Source organism: Phoxinus phoxinus, assembly GCF_949152265.1.
Source record: "Phoxinus phoxinus genome assembly, chromosome: 12".
NCBI lineage: Eukaryota > Metazoa > Chordata > Actinopteri > Cypriniformes > Leuciscidae > Phoxinus > Phoxinus phoxinus.
Window position 1 is genome coordinate 7,487,816 of NC_136887.1, and position 18,810 is coordinate 7,506,625.

General features: G+C 40.7%; 1 protein-coding gene across 2 annotated transcripts in view; it reads right to left on the minus strand.

The window, feature by feature from the left end:
* The window catches only part of LOC307008564 (SLAIN motif-containing protein-like), a 37,358-nt gene extending 19,180 nt beyond the window's left edge, over nt 1–18,178 (minus strand). The window contains exons 1-2 of one of the 2 annotated variants that reach the window (XM_079631477.1): nt 17,974–18,178; nt 15,817–16,374 (exon numbers count right to left, since the gene is read on the minus strand). In XM_079631477.1, the coding sequence (XP_079487603.1) occupies nt 15,817–16,370 (554 nt within the window). In that variant the 5' untranslated portion in view covers nt 16,371–16,374; nt 17,974–18,178. The remainder of the gene's footprint in view (nt 1–15,816; nt 16,375–17,973) is intronic. The other variant, XM_079631478.1, reaches the window with a different exon arrangement.
* Nucleotides 18,179–18,810: the final 632 nt, after the last annotated feature.

An 18,810-nucleotide genomic window follows, 5' to 3' on the forward strand; every position in this document is an offset into this window, starting at 1 on the left:
TCATGCGTTTGATGCGAATTCGCGTCTGCCACCCGAGTTGAAAAATCTGAACTTCTGCGTCAATTCGCGCCGCGTTAACCAATCAGGAGCCTGATTGCTTCGCGTGGCATAAAGTGACATAGGATGATGATCGCTCTGATGCGGGACAGCAGATCATGGGCGCGGGACAGGCGGAAGAACCGCTGAAAGCGACCGTCATCCAGGCGCAGCTCCTGGAGCAAATGGTGAAACTCGCCAAACTGGGTTCGCCTCCGAAGGGTCTGGTGGACCCAAATACGGCGGCGATGATCCCTACGCCACCGTTCTGCTCTCCAGAGCAAATACAGAGCGGTGACTCTCTCGATAAATGATCTATCAACATCACACATCTTGTAAAAAGACGGCCGCCAACGGGTTTCGAAACTTTCGCTCTTGACGCGCGAATGGACACAAAGTGGTAAAGCGTATAACTAGATGCGGCAGGTGCGAATTTGACGCTCTATTCACGTCCGGTGTGAACGCACAGTAAGCCTGCATAGTTCACCTTTTAAAGGGTCATGACAATAAACTTTTGCATGATCTTTTGACATACAAGAGGTCTGATAGTATTTATCAGTCAAAATTATGTTATGTTAATTATGAGCATCCTTGAGTTTGAAATCAAGGGAAGTTTGTCGCTCATGCATGTCCAGTGACAGCTGAACTTGTCTGCATTTGATTCGCATGAACCAACCGCTACGCTAGGCTAGGGATGCACGATATATCGTATCGGCCAATATAGGTCCATTTTTAATGTTATCGGCCCAATAAGAAAAATTGGACAATATATTAAAGCCGATAAATAATGGATTATTATTTCCTTCTGCTGAGACACTTCTGATGTGCAATGTATGTCATGATGGTTTTGAATTGCTTGAAATATGACTGGAATCACTTCAAAAAAGGAAAATACAGTAAAGTGCAACATGTTTCTGTCATATAGGCTACATAAAATTATAAAGAGAAGAACATTAGAATTGTGTGCTTGGGACATGGTGAGACTTTTTGTAATCAGGCTCTCAAAAGTTATAGAAAACCTTGGATATAGATTTATCGGCCAATATATTGGTTATTATCGTTTTCTAATATAAAATAATTATCGGTCTCAGCCAAAACGTTTATATTGGTGCATCCCTACGATGCACATGTTTTTATGCAGTTTACAAATGCACACTTCACAAGATCTTACAGCTGGAGTTGATAGTTTTGTGAAATTAAACGTTTTTTTTAGACATTCACTCGTTTAAGTGATAAAAAAACTAATAATAGAAAAGCAAATGCTATAATATTTGTTCATATACAGTTTACTTTTTGTTTGTGTCCAATAATTGATTAGATATCACATAAACATAAACAGAGACAGTAAACTAATGAATAATGGGAAACCCGACACTGACGCTGGCGTTCTCAGCGCGTTTAAAATAAATGTCCTGCTGTTCCAACACATTGGCCAAAAAGAAAAGCTTATCGGCCGATGGCGACTTTCTCAACGAAAAAAAAAGCTAAATATCTGCCTTGGCGATCCATTGGTTAACCACTAAATGTCAGCTGTGTGGAAGCTAGGGCTGGGTTGACAATATTGATTTCTCACTTTTAATCAATCTTCATTTTGATAAACTAAGATCTTTTAGTCTGTGCTGTTTTCAGTTAATAATGCACGAACAAAACTTTATTAAATAGTATTTGTAGCGCACATGCCATCCAGTAATAACAATAAGCTTTGTGTTGTTGCTCCTAATATGAAAAAGTCTGAGATTTCAGATTTTAAATTCATAATGAAATTCTAATAATAGGTTTGATGCTCTTTAATGTGGTATACAATGGTCACGCAAGTTCACCAATCATCTCTTCCTCTTTTTGACTAGTCACAGCGGGACATAAACATCAATGAACATTAGAAGGCATATTGAAAGACACAGTACAACAACTGCCTATGAATGTTATACTGGTACATATTTAGATGACATTAAACTGATATATGAGAGACAATGTTAACAACATGCCACACAAAATGACACACTGCAGCTTTATATAATGGATCCTATGAAAAACTGTTCTAGTCAGTCCACATCCAGGTCAAAACAATCCTCTTTTTTCACCATCTAGAATGAGCAGTATCACATGAAGCGTAAATCCACCAAAAGCTGCTTACCACGTGCCAACGATACGACCCAATGCTGCTACAAACAGGGCTCTATTAACCTCGAGCAGCAGATCTGCACATACGGAGAGGCCAATCCACCGGAGGATCAGTGGCTAGATTATTCTGCTTACAATTAAAGCTGCATTAGAGAGATTAGCTGCTTATTATTGTTTTGTTTTGGGAATTCTCTATTAAAGCTGCAGCCGTAGTTTCTCCTCTTTGCCGCCCTCTCTGTTCGAAATCTGCAATTGACCGTTCGCAAAGACCCGCCCCCTTTAGTTACTGTCGCTATGTCCGACAAGCTAGGCTACAACACACTGACAGACAGGACAGGATACTTTTGATATTAAACAAAGTCTCACATTTCAAATGTGGTCATTTTTTTAACGAAACGTAAACAATAAATAGTTTTGTGGCTCTTTAATGTGTCTGACAGATCGCTGTAGAGCATCAGTTAAATCTGCTTGTGAACCGATCATCTCTTCCTTCTAGTTCATTTATAGCATCAAATAAACATGAATGAACATCAGAAGAAATGTTGTTTTAACCGCGGAAAGGCGTCAGTACACTCCGCTTCTCAAGTTCAAATCCTCCCATGTTAATCTACTAACTCTCCTGACTGCTTTGTCGGACAAAATGGCGGCTGGCGAAGTATGATTGGTCAGATCGCCTGTCAATCAACTCCCTGTGAAGGGTCAATTGCAGATATTCGCGGAATTATCAACTTTACGTGGGTTGTGCCTCGGCACGGCACAGCGTGGATGAATCCAATGTTTTGAGGAGAATGTGCGGCGGTCAGTCACCGCGCCGGTGTGGATACTGGCATTCACAATCACAGATTCTACTTTTTGGAAGTATGACCAACATACGAATGTTCACCGGAAAATGTCATCTGAACAAGTAAGTAACATCCACTGTTCTGACCAACTAATAGACTAGACGGATTTCAGAAAAATGGCCTTCTATAAGAAGTGAGGAGCATTTATAGGTACAAGTCGGGAACCGGCCTACCGTACATATTTCAAGGGTGCTGAGTCCAAAAAAACTGGTACCCAAGCGAAATTTTGAGTTTTTTACCTTCTAATTTGCATATCAAAATGGCCGCCAAATTGCCTATCTTGGTCAGTCGTTGGACCATTTTCCCCTAGTTTTTTTGTAAGTAGGCAATCAAGATGAGGAAATTAAGTTTCTAGATCGATAGTCAAGGGTCAGAGCAAAGATATAATGGAGGCTCACTGCCTTTTTTATGTATATATATGCAAAATACCAACTTTTAAGGTGAAATTAAGCATTATTTGTGTCATTTTTTGAGGCCGACATAAATATTCAATCAATATCACTCTTAAATGTTCCCAGTGTATATATGATATGTGATGTATTCCATATTACATAATAACTAAGAAAAACACCATTGTAAGTTGTCTGAGATTTAATTTTTTATGCAAATTAAGCATTTGTTCTCTAAATTCTAAGACGGGAAAAACCCAGGTGAATAGTCTCTCTGTCACTCACATGCACGCGTGTGCAGGCTGCATACACACACCCCTCCCCTTCCGTGCACGCCGCGTCTCCATGAGAATGAGTGATCAACGTTGAAAGCAAGTTCGCAAAAGGTTGGTATCTCGGGAACACCTTTACACAATCACGCATTAAAAAGTGGTATTTCGACCCGAGAAGCGATTCACTTTTAGAAAGTTAACTAGTCGCAAGTTTGAGGTAAGATGCACTTGGGCTGTCGATGTCAAAACACTAGCCTATAGCCTAAGCTGTGATTCAAATATTAAATAATGTTATGTTATAACACATTACTGTTGTGTAAATACACTGTTGATGTACAACAGTGTATTTACAACAGTAAACAGTACAACAGGGGAAAACCTCTGTTCCACAAGATATTGAAGCCAAAAATTATCCTTAATTTTGAATTAATTTTAAAAGACGGCTCGCGTGCCTATTGGCTGTCCTGCGGCAACTGCAGCAGCCTATCGAGAGAGGCCCATCGTGACGTCAGATCCAAAGGGGGGGCTTCGCGCCCACTACGTCACGTCCCGCCGAAACGGGTGTGGCCTGGGCCTATAAATACAGCTCGATGGGCTGATATAATCTGGTTTTTCATCGCCGAAGCGAACCAGAGCGTGTTGCAGGCACGGCAAAGATACGCAGTACTCGTTCCCTCTTCTAGAGAGAACCGAGGTTACGTTAGTAATCGAGTACGTTCTCTTACGAGAGGTTCTCTCATACTGCGTAATATTTTATGCTACGGGGAACACAGTGTAAAACGCTGTGCGTGCTGTGATCCAACACCAAAGTCCCAAGGGCAGGTGTCTGGGGCTCATATTGTGCATAATCACCAGGGACTCACAGAGAGTCTGAGAAGAGAGGCTGGAAGCATCATTCCCCAATAAGTAGCATCCTAAGGGAGCTAATCACATCAACAGTGTTCCACACAGTCAGGGTGAAAATGTTCGGTCTCACTGGGTAACAGTATGGGTCTTACTCAATGCCCATGGAGTTATTTTATCGATCAGCGAGCGGTGCTCAAGCAGTTTCAGTATTCTGAGCCGAAGCAACGGGGCAGACAGTACTGATTTTTAGACCAAAAGTAGTTTAGCCTGCAAGGCGGGAACCTCTAGGTTATAAAACCTTATAAATGTAGACGGGGAGGCCCAGCCTGCCGCCATACAGATATCCTGCAAGGTAATCCCGCTAGACCACGCCCACGACGAGGCCATGCCTCTAGTGGAGTGCGCTCTGACACCCAAAGGACACTGCAAGCCTTTAGAAGTGTAGGCCAGTGCTATGGCATCAACTATCCACCTGGATAGGCTCTGTTTCGATGCGGCTAGTCCCTTAGAACGTCCGCTGAACGAAACGAAGAGCTGCTCAGTCTGTCTGAAAACAGACGAGCGAGACACATAAGCTCTTAATGCCCTGACTGGGCAAAGGAAGCTCGCGTCCTTTTCCTCGTTGTAAACCGGCAGGGCAGACAGGGAAATATCCTTGTGTCTTGGTTTGAGTGTTTCAAATGTTTCATGTCCGATAAATGGATTGGCTCGAACGGGGCACCTTTCATGGCTTCCAAAACCGTAGAAAGGTCCCACATGGGGACTGAAGGGGGTCTGGGAGGGTTCAGCCTCTTGGCTCCCTTAAGGAAGCGAATGACCAGATCGTTCCTCCCTAGTGACTGGCCAGTCGCTGGTTTAGTAAACGCTGCTATGGCCGCCACATAAACCTTGAGCGTGGATGGAGTTCTGCCCTTATCCAGTAGCTCTTGAAGGAAGGTTAGAACTTCCGTAACCCCACAGTCTGCGGGTGAAAAGCCTCGAGCTCTGCACCAGCCAGAAAACAAAGACCATTTTTGAGGAATAGAGTCGTCTAGTAGATGGGGCTCTAGCCTGCGTGATCGTGTTTAACACTCCCTCCGGGAGGTTAGCGGGTACCCGTTGATGGCCCACACATGTAGGGACCAAAGATTGTGCTGAGCCCAGACCAGGAGGCGTTCCGTCAGCCTGTAAAGGTTTCGGGACCTGACGCCACCCTGGCGATTTATATAGGCCACCACTGACATGTTGTCCGAGCGGACCAAGACGTGGTAGTCCTTTATCTGGGGACAAAAGCACCTCAGCGCGTTGTCGACTGCCATCATTTCCTAGAAAGTTAATGTGTAGAAGCTTCTCCCGTTCTGACCACTGGCCAAAGAACGGTCTGCCCTCAAGCACCACTCCCCATCCCGAGGTGGAGGCGTCCGTGGACACCACCTTCACACTCAAGGAAGTCCCCAGGTTTACACCTGACTGATACCAGTCGATTGCTCTCCAAGGTTTCAGAGCTGAGACGCATTTCTGATTGACCGTGAGGCGAAACAGACCAGAGGCCCATGCCCGAGGTGGTACTCGCGCTTTTAGCCATAACTGCAGTGGGCGCATGCGAAGCAGACCCAACTGGAGTGCTGATGATGCTGACGTGACGCTATTTGTATTTGGAAATACACGTCCTTCAGATCTATTCACATAAACCAGTCCTCTTGGCAAATCTGCGCGAGGATTTTCCTGGTTATGAGCATTCTGAACTGGCGTTTCACAAGCACTTTGTTCAGCTGTCTTAGATCTAGAATGGGTCTGAGACCCCCGTCTTTTTTCGGTACCAGAAAATATCTGCTGTATAGACCCCCTTCGCTCTGAGCTTGAGATAAAGGCTCTATGGCCCCTTTGCTCAATAGTTTCGCCATTTCGGCTCGAAGCAGATGAGCTACTTCGTTTTTTACCGTAGTTTCGACCCGCGCCGTGTAACGGGGACGTCGAGCGAACTGCAGCGAGTAGCCTCTTTTTATAATGTTCAGCACCCATTATGATACCTCGGGAAGCTTTTCCCACGCATTTGCGTGAATAGCTTGGGGTAGACACTGTTGAGTGTCTACATACACTGTTGAGTACAAATACACCAAAAGTATATCGTGGAAAGTCTGGAAAATGCACCATCAATTGCTCAGCAACCTCAGAATTGGTGATCTCACGGAGGAGACTCAAAGATCTTCAGAGGCTTTTGTCTGCAGAATATATGATGTGCATAAAACAGACTCTGATGATGCAGCAAGGCATATACTTTTCTCCAGGACAGGTAAACCAGAAGCAATGCCGGCAACAAGCGATGCGATCTCTGTGATTTGGCGGGATCGTATATAATTTTTTCAATGTTTTTGTTTCATGCGCGCCTTTTTTTCCATCTTTCGCGAAGAATGGAGGCTGCGTTGAAGTGATTTGATAGTGTTTTGGGTGCCGGGTCATATCGCTATACAACTACTATTCAATTTGCAGAAAGAGAAAGCTGAAAATTATCAGAAGAGCAAAAACAAAAAGAATGATTAGATGGAGATGAATGATATGTATAGCAGCATGCGGTAAGGAACATTCTTCTGTTTATGATATATCATACAGCTAGACCTATAATAACGGCAAGACATTTCCTAGTAAAGCCTATTGACGTCATATCAGGGAGATAAGTCAGTAAATTTGAGTAAAATCACAGGCTTTGGTTATCCCGTGTGAATGCGCCACACGAAATTCAGATGTGTGGGGGTCATTTCTAAATCACACGTGGTCCTCAGATAGTACTAATCCCGTGCGAATAGGGCTTAAGAGTGATATTGATTGAATATTTATGTCGGCCTTAAAAAATTACACAAATAATGCTTACTTTCAACTTAAAAGTTGGTATTTTGTATATATATATATATATATACATAAAAAAAATTATTATATCCATTATATCTTTGCTCTGACCCTTGACTATCGATCTAGAAACTTAATTTCCTCATCTTGATTGCCTACTTACAAAAAAACTAGGGGAAAATGGTCCAACGACTGAGCAAGATAGGCAATTTGGCGGCCATTTTGATATGCAAATTAGAAGGTCAAAAACTCAAAATTTCGCTTGGGTACCAGTTTTTTTGGATTCAGCACCCATGAAATATGTAAAGTAGGCCGGTTCCCGACTTGTACCCATAAATGCTCCTCACTTTCACTTTTTGGGTACATCCCATCTAGACTATAAGGGGAAAAAAGCATTGCAATAAATCGTGCAGTTTAAATCTAACGATCGCTTATCACGCCGAACTGTGCAAATTAAACTTTGTTCTCAAATTGTTAATGTTAAAGGAGAACTCCGGTCAATTTTAACATTGAGCTCAATTTTTAGTAAATTTGGAGTGCTGTCAATACAGAGAACAACGACAAAAATCGGTGTTGCCTACACCGTGTTATCCTTTAAAATTTGCACCCTGTTGACTTGAATGGGGTCTAATTTTAAACCTGCTTTTATTTCTCTTATCATCCTTGATGTGTCATACAAGTGCCCAGCCATGTTGAGTGATTCCTTCAGAGTGAACACGAGTGAATCTGACTGCAGTAGATGTGAAAGATATTAATAAAAATGATGTTATATCAGCCAGCGCACATACCTGTATTTACTTCCTGTTTTCGGTCGAAGTCCAAAGTAGTCGATTGTCGAGTTCACGCGCGTGATCATAGGTAACGTGAACTCGACAATCGACTACTTTGGACACATCAAGGATGATAAGAGAAATAAAAGCAGGTTTAAAATTAGACCCACTAGCCGAGACTCTTCTTTATGTGTACAGATGTGACGTAATGAGCAATATAGCCCACTAGCCGAGACTCTTCTTTATGTGTACAGATGTGACGTAATGACGCAAAGACATGTTTACCCGCAGAAATCCACCAGTACCACTGGAATTAGAAACATTATTACAAGCTTACCGTTTTGAATCGAGCTAAGGCAAGCAGATAGTTTTGAACACTGGCTGGTTATGTACTTGCTCAAATTTATTTTGGATAATTTTTTACCTAAAAAAAAGTTACGGACTGCAGCTTTTATTAAACAAATGAATGCAGAATAAATTCCAAGGGATGGACTAAAAAGAACAGCCTTTAGCCTAAAAAATACATTTATGAAAATATTTTTTTTTAGGACTGTCCCCTAATAGTCAACTAAACGTGCGTCGATGAAAAGAAGCTTAGTCGACCAAAAATGAATTAGCTGGTTAGTTGCGGAAGAAAACTCTAAAGCAATTGGCAAAGTCAGGCAGTCTGTGTCAGATTGTTAAACCGGCTAGACCATGTGGTCTTTATTTGGGGCAAGAAATCCAAACATTTGATCATTCATTGATCTCAAACATATTATAAACACACTAGCAGCCGCCAAACGCCTCACACCAACATTAACCTAGATAAATGTGTGCTATTTTTAGCCGCATATCCAAGTGTTCATGCGGAAGCTATACGGTATTAGCATCACGCTTTACAGCATGACGTTTAACTTAACGTGCATTTCTCTCCATGGACGAGTCCACTATACTGTGGAGATGGCGAGTCAGTGTCGCCAACTGCATCTTTGCAGCTCAATAAATTATTAAAATGTTCATACACTGTCCTTCCAGTTTTTTCCCCAACAGATTCATAATCATTACCTTTGCCAGTGTCGCTGTGGTACGCTTCATCCGATCGCTTGAGTGCTTAATGTATATTTTAAAGGCTCATTATTATGGTTTAGTATTTCTCTGCAATGTAGAACAACGTAACATTCTTTCTAAGACCTGAAACTCAAACCATTTTCTAATTTAAATAATAAAATGAATACATAAATGTGCGACTAGTCAACTAATGGCATAAATGAACGTCAACTAGTCGACTAGAAAAAAATATAACATTTTTGGTCACAAACGTTTATCATTTGCACGTGTTCTTACGCCTTGCCAGTTTAAACAGTCAAGCACAAGAAGATGCGAAACAGAACTCAATCTGGTTTTCTGTGCGAACACATCAGAAGCGAGCGCTCAAAGAGTCTCATGCGGATACTAAATGTAATTCTCTTTCAGGTCTTCTTGCATTTGACAGGACAAATTTACACAAAACTCTGTCATAATGCCCGTCTTGGTGAGTATCCCGAGATCACACTTTGGCTTTATTAGTGTTAATTGTTCATTTTAGAAACATTTTTCTGAAACATTATATTAGAAACATTTCCTGTACATTTGAATCCAAAATAGGGCTGGGCAGTATATCGAGTTTGTACGCAATATCGTAATATATTTTTTAGAAACAATATAGGATGAGGCAATCCAGTTTATATAGATATGCCGTAGTTTGATATATAACGAGGACATCTGAAAAATAGACAAGCAGTGAGTTGCTGTGGGGAATGTGCCATGCGTAATCCAATTTGTCCTAAACCTGAGTCATGCTTTATACTAAGGGCTTGCCCCGTCAGATGCTCTGACTACTTGTGCCGTTTAATGCGTTTGAGATGTCGTGTTTTTCAGTGCAATGTTATTTCCATTTTGCTGTCAGGAGTGGACGAGCCTTAGGCAAACTAGACTTCAGTAAGCAAGCGTAATGTGCACCAAACAGACAAGAGCACAATCATTCTGACTAAGATTGTTGTCACAACGTGATTAACCTTTTTTTTTTGCACAATGTATAGCATAACCTACATGGTTACATTCACTATATTTCATATAGCCTTCAGCATGAGCACTGTTTGAAGGAAAACATTGGGCAGTTTAATTATGTGAAATATTGTTTGTAAATAATTATATTTTTTTTTACTATTTTTATCCAAATAGAAAAAAGTAGAAGATGCCAAGATATATAGGCTACTGTACATTGTCATTCAGCCAAATCATACCGAGATACGATTTTTTTGTTGTTGTCCATATCGCCCAACCCTAATGCAAAACCACCTCTCGCAGTAATCCTTCCTCACTGACACGCAGCCTGTTTTTAGCTATGGCCTGTAAGGTTACGCTACTAATAAACCCACAGCTGAGGAACGACTGCTTATCCAGCGAGGCATGCGCATTGATGATGTAGTTACAAAAAAAAAATGGCACAAAAAAAAAAAAATTGTACCAATCAAGAGTAAAATGTATTCATTGGGCTGAACAAAACTTCACCTAGTACCATTCACCCTGACCTTCCCTAATATCCAAAGTGGATTTAAAACAGCTCTTAAACCACAGAGAAGAACAGCTACTGAGCCCGGCACTAACATGGCAAGGCCAGGCTTACACTGTGATTCTAGAGATGCCACTGGACGTCCCGTGTTTATTCCCCCTCTCTCAGCCTCTCTCAAATCACGGTCACAGCCACCGATGAATCACGGTAACATTCAGAATACAGTAGTCGCGAGATCTCACAACACAATAAATGACATTTACTCATGTAAGTCAGTCCAAGCTCATAGGACTTTGGTTCATCTTCAAAAAAACACAAATCACGATATTTGTAATGAAAATCTGAGTGTTTTTTCCAAGTTCTGCTTTTGAAACACAAAGCGCATCAGACTCTATATCCCAAATGCCCGTTCCTGGAAACCCAAACACACAGCACATGCAGAGACTGAGCTTGTGTGGAGCAGCGTTTACTGTGAAGCTCTGAGACACATGTAACCTGCATGCATTTGACACCCGCTGCGCAAATACAGAGTGAATTGCAGACTTTGTGATTTCACAATTTGCTATATTATGTTTTTAAATGGTTTAAATAAATTGAGCAGCCTATTAAAACGGTCAAATAACGCGTTTCTGGAGTTATGGCATTTTATTATTAAAGGTCTTGAATTTAATCGAGACCCACATTAGTTTGTGTTTAGTCTGTGAACTCTGAGCCGCAAGTCATTTATGATAGAGGAAATTACAATTTTGTTCTCTTGAACACATTGGATGGAAACACAGCTAATAAAATAATCTTAATTTGTGTTTTGAAGATGAACCACAGTCTTATGAGTTTAAGGGTGAGTTAATGATTTTTGGGAGCAATAGCAATTAGTTAGTTAGCAATAGCTTACTAACATAGCATACGACAACCCAGCAACCCTAGCGTCGTGGAGATGAGTTCTGCATGAGCGAGCAACTGACACTCCTACATTTTCCAAAGAAAAAGTGTATCATATATTCAGTGCTTCATTACATAATAATAAAAACGATTACACTTTATTTTAAGGTGTCTTTGTTAAAGTGTAATTATACATTTAAGTAACAATCACCAACATGTACTTACTCCTGTTTCTGGAGATCTAAGGTCCTGCAAAGTTCAGCCCAGCCCTGATCAGACAGTGGAACCAGGTAATTAAAGAAATAGTTCACTCAAAAATGAAAATTACCCCATTATATACTCACCCTCAAGCCTTGGTGTATATGACTTTCTTCTTCAGACGAATACAATCTGAGTTATATTAAAAATGACCTGGCTCTTCCTAGCTTGTTAAGTTTTAAGTCCGTAAAAGTGCATCTATCCATCATTAAAGTGCTCCGCGCGGCTCTGCTGGGGTTAATAAAGGCCTTCTGAAGAGAAGCGATGCGCTTGTGTAAGAAACATATTCATATTTAACACGTTACAAAGTAAAATTCTAGCCTCTGGCCAAAACGGCCGGCAATACACAGTCTGACGATGATGATGATATATACTTTATTTATCCCAAGGGATATTCAAGTTCTACTTACGTCTAAACCGTAACTTACGCAACTCATGACATCTGCAGGAAGTGTAGCGTATGGCGTAGCGTAAATATCAGCAGTTCGTTGCTTTACTCGCATAAGTTGCGCTTTAGACTTAAGTGGAGTCCGTATGTTCGTTTGGCCGGAAGCTAATTATTGTACTTCATAAAAAATGTTAAATGAAAATTTCTCTCACACTCATCGTATTGCTTCAGAAGGCCTTTATTAAAGGGTTAGTCATGTTGTTCCAACCCCGTAAGACTTAGATTTAATAAAAAATATTTTAATTATTATATTTTGAGCGCCGTCTCACTCCTCCATAGGCTTCTATGGGATCGAAACCTACGTCAGAACGTAGGCTTACTATTGGCCAGCATCACACACATCACACACATGACCAGCGTCGGCCAATAGTGAGCCTACGTTCTGACGTACAACCCAGAAGCGATGCGCTGTTACACTACATGAACTCACTCAGAGGCCCACACAGAAGAACGTGAACAGTTGAATATAGTCGTTATTTTAGGGGGGTTTGCGCACAAAAAGCATTCTCGTCGCTTGATAAACTTAAAGGATTAGTTCACTTTAAAAAAAAAGTTTTGCTGATAATTTACTCACCCCGATGTCATCCAAGATGTCCATGTCTTTCTTTCTTCAGTCGAAAAGAAATTAAGATTTTTGATGAAAACATTTCTCCATATAATGGACTTCAATGGGCCCCAAACGGTTCAAGTGCCGCTTCAACGGGCTTTAAACGATACCAGACGATGAATAAGAGTCTTATCTAGCGAAACGTTCGGTCATTTCAAAAATATATAAAAAAGTTTCAGTTTTATAAGCACAAACGCTCGCCTTGCTCTGTTCTGTGATGAGCGCGTTCGTGACGTCACGTAATACACAATTACTTTGAAAAGGTCACGCTAGTCGTAGGCGGAAGTACCGGGTCAGTGTTTACAAATGTACGGAAGGAGGACCATATACACATATTCAAATGTCTTTGTGTCAGTTTATCGGTTAAAATGCCCATCTCGTGTGCGTATCCTGGCTGTTGGAATATTAAAAAGCCTAAAGAAAATTTTCGTCAGGATAGAAATGTTTTACTTTTCATAGAAGCGTGACCTTTTCAACGTAACTGCGTATTATGTGACGTCACGAGCGCGCATCACAGAACAGAGCAAGGCGAGCGTTTGTGCTTATAAAACTTAAACTTTTTTATATATTTTTGAAATGACCGAACGTTTCGCTAGATAAGACCCTTATTCATCGTCTGGTGTCGTTTAAAGCCCTTTGAAGCGGCACTGACACTGTCATCTGGACCTTGAACCGTTTGGGTCCCATTGAAGTCCATTATATGGAGAAATGTTTTCATCAAAAACCTTAATTTCTTTTCCACTGAAGAAAGACAGACATGGACATCTTGGATGACATCGGGGTGAGTAAATTATCAGCAAAAGTTTTTTTTAAAGTGAACTAGGCTAATCCTTTAAGGTTGAGCCACTGTAGTCACTTGGACTATTTTAACGATGTCTTTAATAACTTTATGGGCCGGCAAGTTTTAATTACAATAGAAGCCTATGGAGGAGTGAGACAGCTCTCAGATTTAATCAAAAATATGTCCATTTGTGTTCTGAAGATGCACGAAAGTCTTACGGGGTTGGAACACATGAGGGACAGTAATTACTGACAGAGTTTTCATTTTTCGATGAACTAACCCTTTAACCCCCCGGAGCCGTGTGGAGATCTTTTATGATGGATAGATGCACTTATGGACTTGAAAACAGAAACAGCCATTCACTGCCATTATCAAGCTCGGAAGAGCCAGGACATTTTTTTAATATAACTCAGATTGTATTCGTCTGTAAGAAGAAGGTCATACACACCTAGGATGACTTGAGGGTGAGTAAATAATGGGCTAATTTTCATGTTTGGGTGAACTATCCCTTTAAGATCTTCATGAGCACTTGATAATTGTGTTGGAACTGAACTTTGTCAATAGGTAGATCTCCTAGAACAGGACTGGCCACCGCTGCTATAAGGGTTAGGGTTTGGTTTAGGGTTAGTGGATGCATGTAACAGGGTTCCCAGTTCCCACACCTCGGTTAACTTCAAATTCAAGGAGCTTTCAAGGACTTTCCAGGTCTAATACCCTCAAATTCAAGGCCTTAGTGTTGTGTCCAACAACAAACGTTGAGGTACCATCGTAATAGTTTTGCGAGCTTGAACATCATGGCAACGTACAACACAAAGCACCTCAAGCGGGAAACACTTAACGTAACGTGTAAATGCGCGTAACTTACATAAATCAAGCAAGCTAATGAGCAGTGTTTGGAATAACGCCGTTTAAAAGAACGGCGTTAGGTAACGACGTTATTTTTTCAGTAACGAGGTAATCTAACTAATTACTTTTCTCGTCGTTACAACGCCGTTAATGTTACTGGACGTTAAATGCGGTGCGTTATATATGCATTGATTGAATAAACTGTGTAATTCGATTCCGAACGCACCCCTGGCTCACAGCTAGTGAGGAGGTGGGATAATAACGAGGTAAGCGATTATGATTGGCTAAGGCAGAGTCATGTTTCATGGTAGCCAATCAGAGCTAGTGTTTTTACACACATGCCAGCACACACACACACACACACACACACACACACACAACAGCTAAACAGATTCGACGGAGCAGCAGAGATGGCGAGTCAGGAGCAATCCAATGAAAAGTTGGCATTTTCAAGGTGGAGATATAAGCACTACTTCAAATTCATTGTGGTCAAAGGCAAGAACGTGCATGTAATGTGTACATTATGTCCAGGAGCGAAGACTTTGTCGACATCCGTTGTTAGCAACTCTAATTTAATGAAGCATCTCACATTGACACACGCATCTACAAAGCTAGTGGCAAAAAACACAGATACCTCCACCACAGATGCTAGTTCGCCAGGTTGTTTTCTTTTTTCTTGACCAGTTGTCTCAGGTTGAGAGAAGAGTTATGCACTTTATATGGTGTAACTGTTTACTTTTCTTACAAAGATAATAGTTGAAGTGCAGGATAAACCTCTTGCTGTCTGTCGACGTGCAATAAATATCGAAAGTTAACACCCGTCAGTTCTACTCATTTCAAATGACTTGTGAAAACTGCTCACAAAAATCCAAATTCTTTGTATTATAGCAACTTTTTTTTTAAACAGTAACGCAAATAGTTACTTTCCCTGGTAACGAGTTACTTTTATTATAGAGTAATTCAGTTACTAACTCATTTACATTTTGGAACAAGTAGTGAGTAACTATAACTAATTACTTTTTTAAAGTAACGTTCCCAACACTGCTAATGAGCATAGGCCACGAAGTGTTGGGGAAATAACATTAGCAGACCGGAGGGAATATCTATGAATGTTTATAAAAAACTTTCCAGGATTTCAAGGACCCGATTATCCATAATTTATAGTCATTACCATAAAGCAGTGTTTCCCAACCCTGCTCCTGAAGGACCCCCAACACTGCACGTTTGCTTTGTCTCCCAAATCAAACACGCCTGATTCAACTCATCAGCTCATCATCACATGGGATGTGTTGGGAAACACTGCTATACAGTGTAACAAGGAGGACACAGTAAAATAAAGTGTTACCGAAAGATCAATAAACCCACCAGCTGTCTTCATCGTCGGCCTGAGCACACGTCTCCAAGTCAAGTACGTCCACCTCGTCCAGGGCGGACTGGTCCATTCCCGCGTGACCCGCGCCCAGCGCCTCTGGATCGCACACCTCTGGAGACACTCCAGCGCTAAAGCGTGCTAGCGTGTGTGTGGAGCCGGAAGCACACGGTGAGCTCAGGAACCCGTCCTCGTCCTCAGGCCTGCAGGCGTCCGGCAGCGGAGACATGTCCTCACTGCTGCTGCTGCCCGCCGGAGGAGACAGCGAGTTCCCAGCATCCTCTGCTCTGGGGGACGTGTCCATGACCTCGTCCAGGTGGTTAATGTTACTCCCTGTGGTCAGGTTGCTGTTAGTTAGTTTGCTGCCCCTGTTGCGCAGGGCTTGATTCTGGACCTCCAGGCGCCGCACCAGCTCCTGAAGCTTTCGGACCTCCTCGAGCTCCGCTGTGGTCAGGGTCGGCCCGAACTCGGGCTCAGAGCTGGACATCGTCCCGTCGGCGTCACCATTATCGGCTGGCTGAATGACACTTCCACCATCAGGGACGACCATTCTCCTGCAGAGCCAAATAAACCAAGAGAAATCATCAAATATATTACAGAAACACAAGAAAATTCATCAAACTGCCTTTCAGTTCGGGATTTTCCTCATTTATTTACGCACACAAAGACATTTATTATTATCAGGGACGACCATTCTCCTACAGAGCGAAATAAACCAAGAGAAATTATCAAATATATAGTGGTCAACATTTGAAGCGGATCAAAAAAGTTCATCAAAGTTGTCCTGAGACAAAATTCATGTATAACTTTGATGAAAGGTTTTGATCCACTTCAAATGTTGACCACTGTGTTACAGAAAATCAGTTAAATTAATCAAACTGCTTTTCACAAAGCTTCTTAAATAGGGATTTTCTTCGTTTCTTTATTAGCGTTAATTTATTTATGTACACTAATACATTTATTAGGCTGTTTGTAAACTGTTTTGAGGTGCTTTACGAGTAAATATTAGGAATAATTAATAAATACAAAAATCAACTGCAAATTATTTAACAGAATTCAAACAAAATACAAATTATTTATTACGGTAATATCATTATTTGTTTTATTATCTGATACTAATATGCAGAGGCTTCTATGTTTGCAGTTTGATCCACAGACAAAATCAACAATTCAGCGACAGCTAACTGAGGCTTTATCTTCTCGTGTGTCTAACTTACACACACGTGAATGTGTTTTACTCACACGTATTAGCCTGTGCTCACTTAAAGAGATAGGTCACCAAAAATAGGTTCACCAAAAAAATACGATTTTGAAAATTTCTCACCCTCAAGTTGGTCCAAACCTGTACGAATATCTTTCTTCTGCTGAACACAAAAGAAGATATTTTGAAGAATATGACAAACCAAACAGTTGATGAACCCCATTGAATTCCATAGTATCAGAAAAAATATATTCTCCATCAGCTGTTTGGTTTGTCATATTCTTCAAAATATCTTCTTTTGTGTTCAGCCGAAGAAAGAAACTCAAACATGTTTGGAACAACTTAAAGCCGAGTAAATAATGGCAAAATTTTCATTTTTGGGTGAACTAGGCTATCCCTTTAAATCGTGTTTTTTTTTTTTTTTTACCATTATTACTATCATTATAAATTAAATTACATAGGGTTGTTTAATAGTAAACATAACAAATATAACGTTCATAGATGTTATTGTAGAGATGTTCAAGAAATTAAAGGTTAAATCTAACGTTAGATATATTAACGTTACACTTGCGAGCTTTTCCAACTAGAAGGTTAATAAAGCCATATAGAGCGACAGCTATATTATACTATAAACACATAATGTTAATAAAATGTTAACAACAACAACAACGGCACACAAGTTATCAAAACAAATAAACAAACCAGCAAACAAATGAGGTTTATTGAAACTAACAAGGATATACTTGATGAAAGAACTTACAGAACGTAAATTATTCTGTAGAGGTTAAACAATCCTTAAATCTTTAACGAGTATGTGTTTAATAACACCGAAATATTGATGTAGTTATTTGCATCAGCGTTAAGCTAATATGTTTGTGTCTAGTAGCGTGTAAGCTGAGCTACTGTTTCCAATTAACTTATTATTACTGACACTATAGTATAATCAACATACCTCTCCTTTCGCCCCAGTTTCTTCAATTTTCCGATCTAACGTTTCGATATATAAAAAATGAATAAATACATTCAAATAAGTAACCCGCCGATTTTTCGCTGTTATGTTTCAGACAGTATTTTGCCTGTGTGGAGCTAGTTAGCTCGTTTGCTATCGACCTGAGGTGATTGACACCCGTTGAACCAATCGAATGAAAGGTCCCGCCCACTGCAGTAAGAGACTGACCATATATGGAAGTGTGGCTCCGCCTACTGGAGGCTTGTGGTATTTGAGCATTGACTGCAGTAACCGGGTCTGTCCGGCAGGTGGAGGCACGATACTAATGTACACTCCAGCTTTGTTAATCGGGTTTCTTCGTTTTTTTCCCCTTTTGTTTACACCCGACATGTATGGTTATATACTCCTGTGTGTAAATTGTTTTGTTCTTATTAAAATGCAATACAAAAATTAAGCTTTTCTTGATAGGGCTGTAGTAGACCGAAATACATGTTTTTGTTCACAATAGAATACTACTGTGCAGGTTACTGAACACTGCAAGTGCTTACTTTTGTAAGAATGTGAAACACCACAGCGATTATGCAACAATAAACTCCAAACAAAAGTGTTAATTTCTGTCACTTGGTCAGTTATCTTGCAAGTAGTGTTGGGGGAGGAAATGTTTCAACAGGAAGAAGTTCAATGAATTGCATTGTGGGACACTACACCATGCATTGTCCTTGTTGTTTAGGCATATTTTGAGAAATTGTAGTTGGCCATCTGGGTATTCTATGCATACAGAATATTTGCATAGAGATCCTATATACTTCATGTAACTTTGTGAGTTGTACAACATGCAAA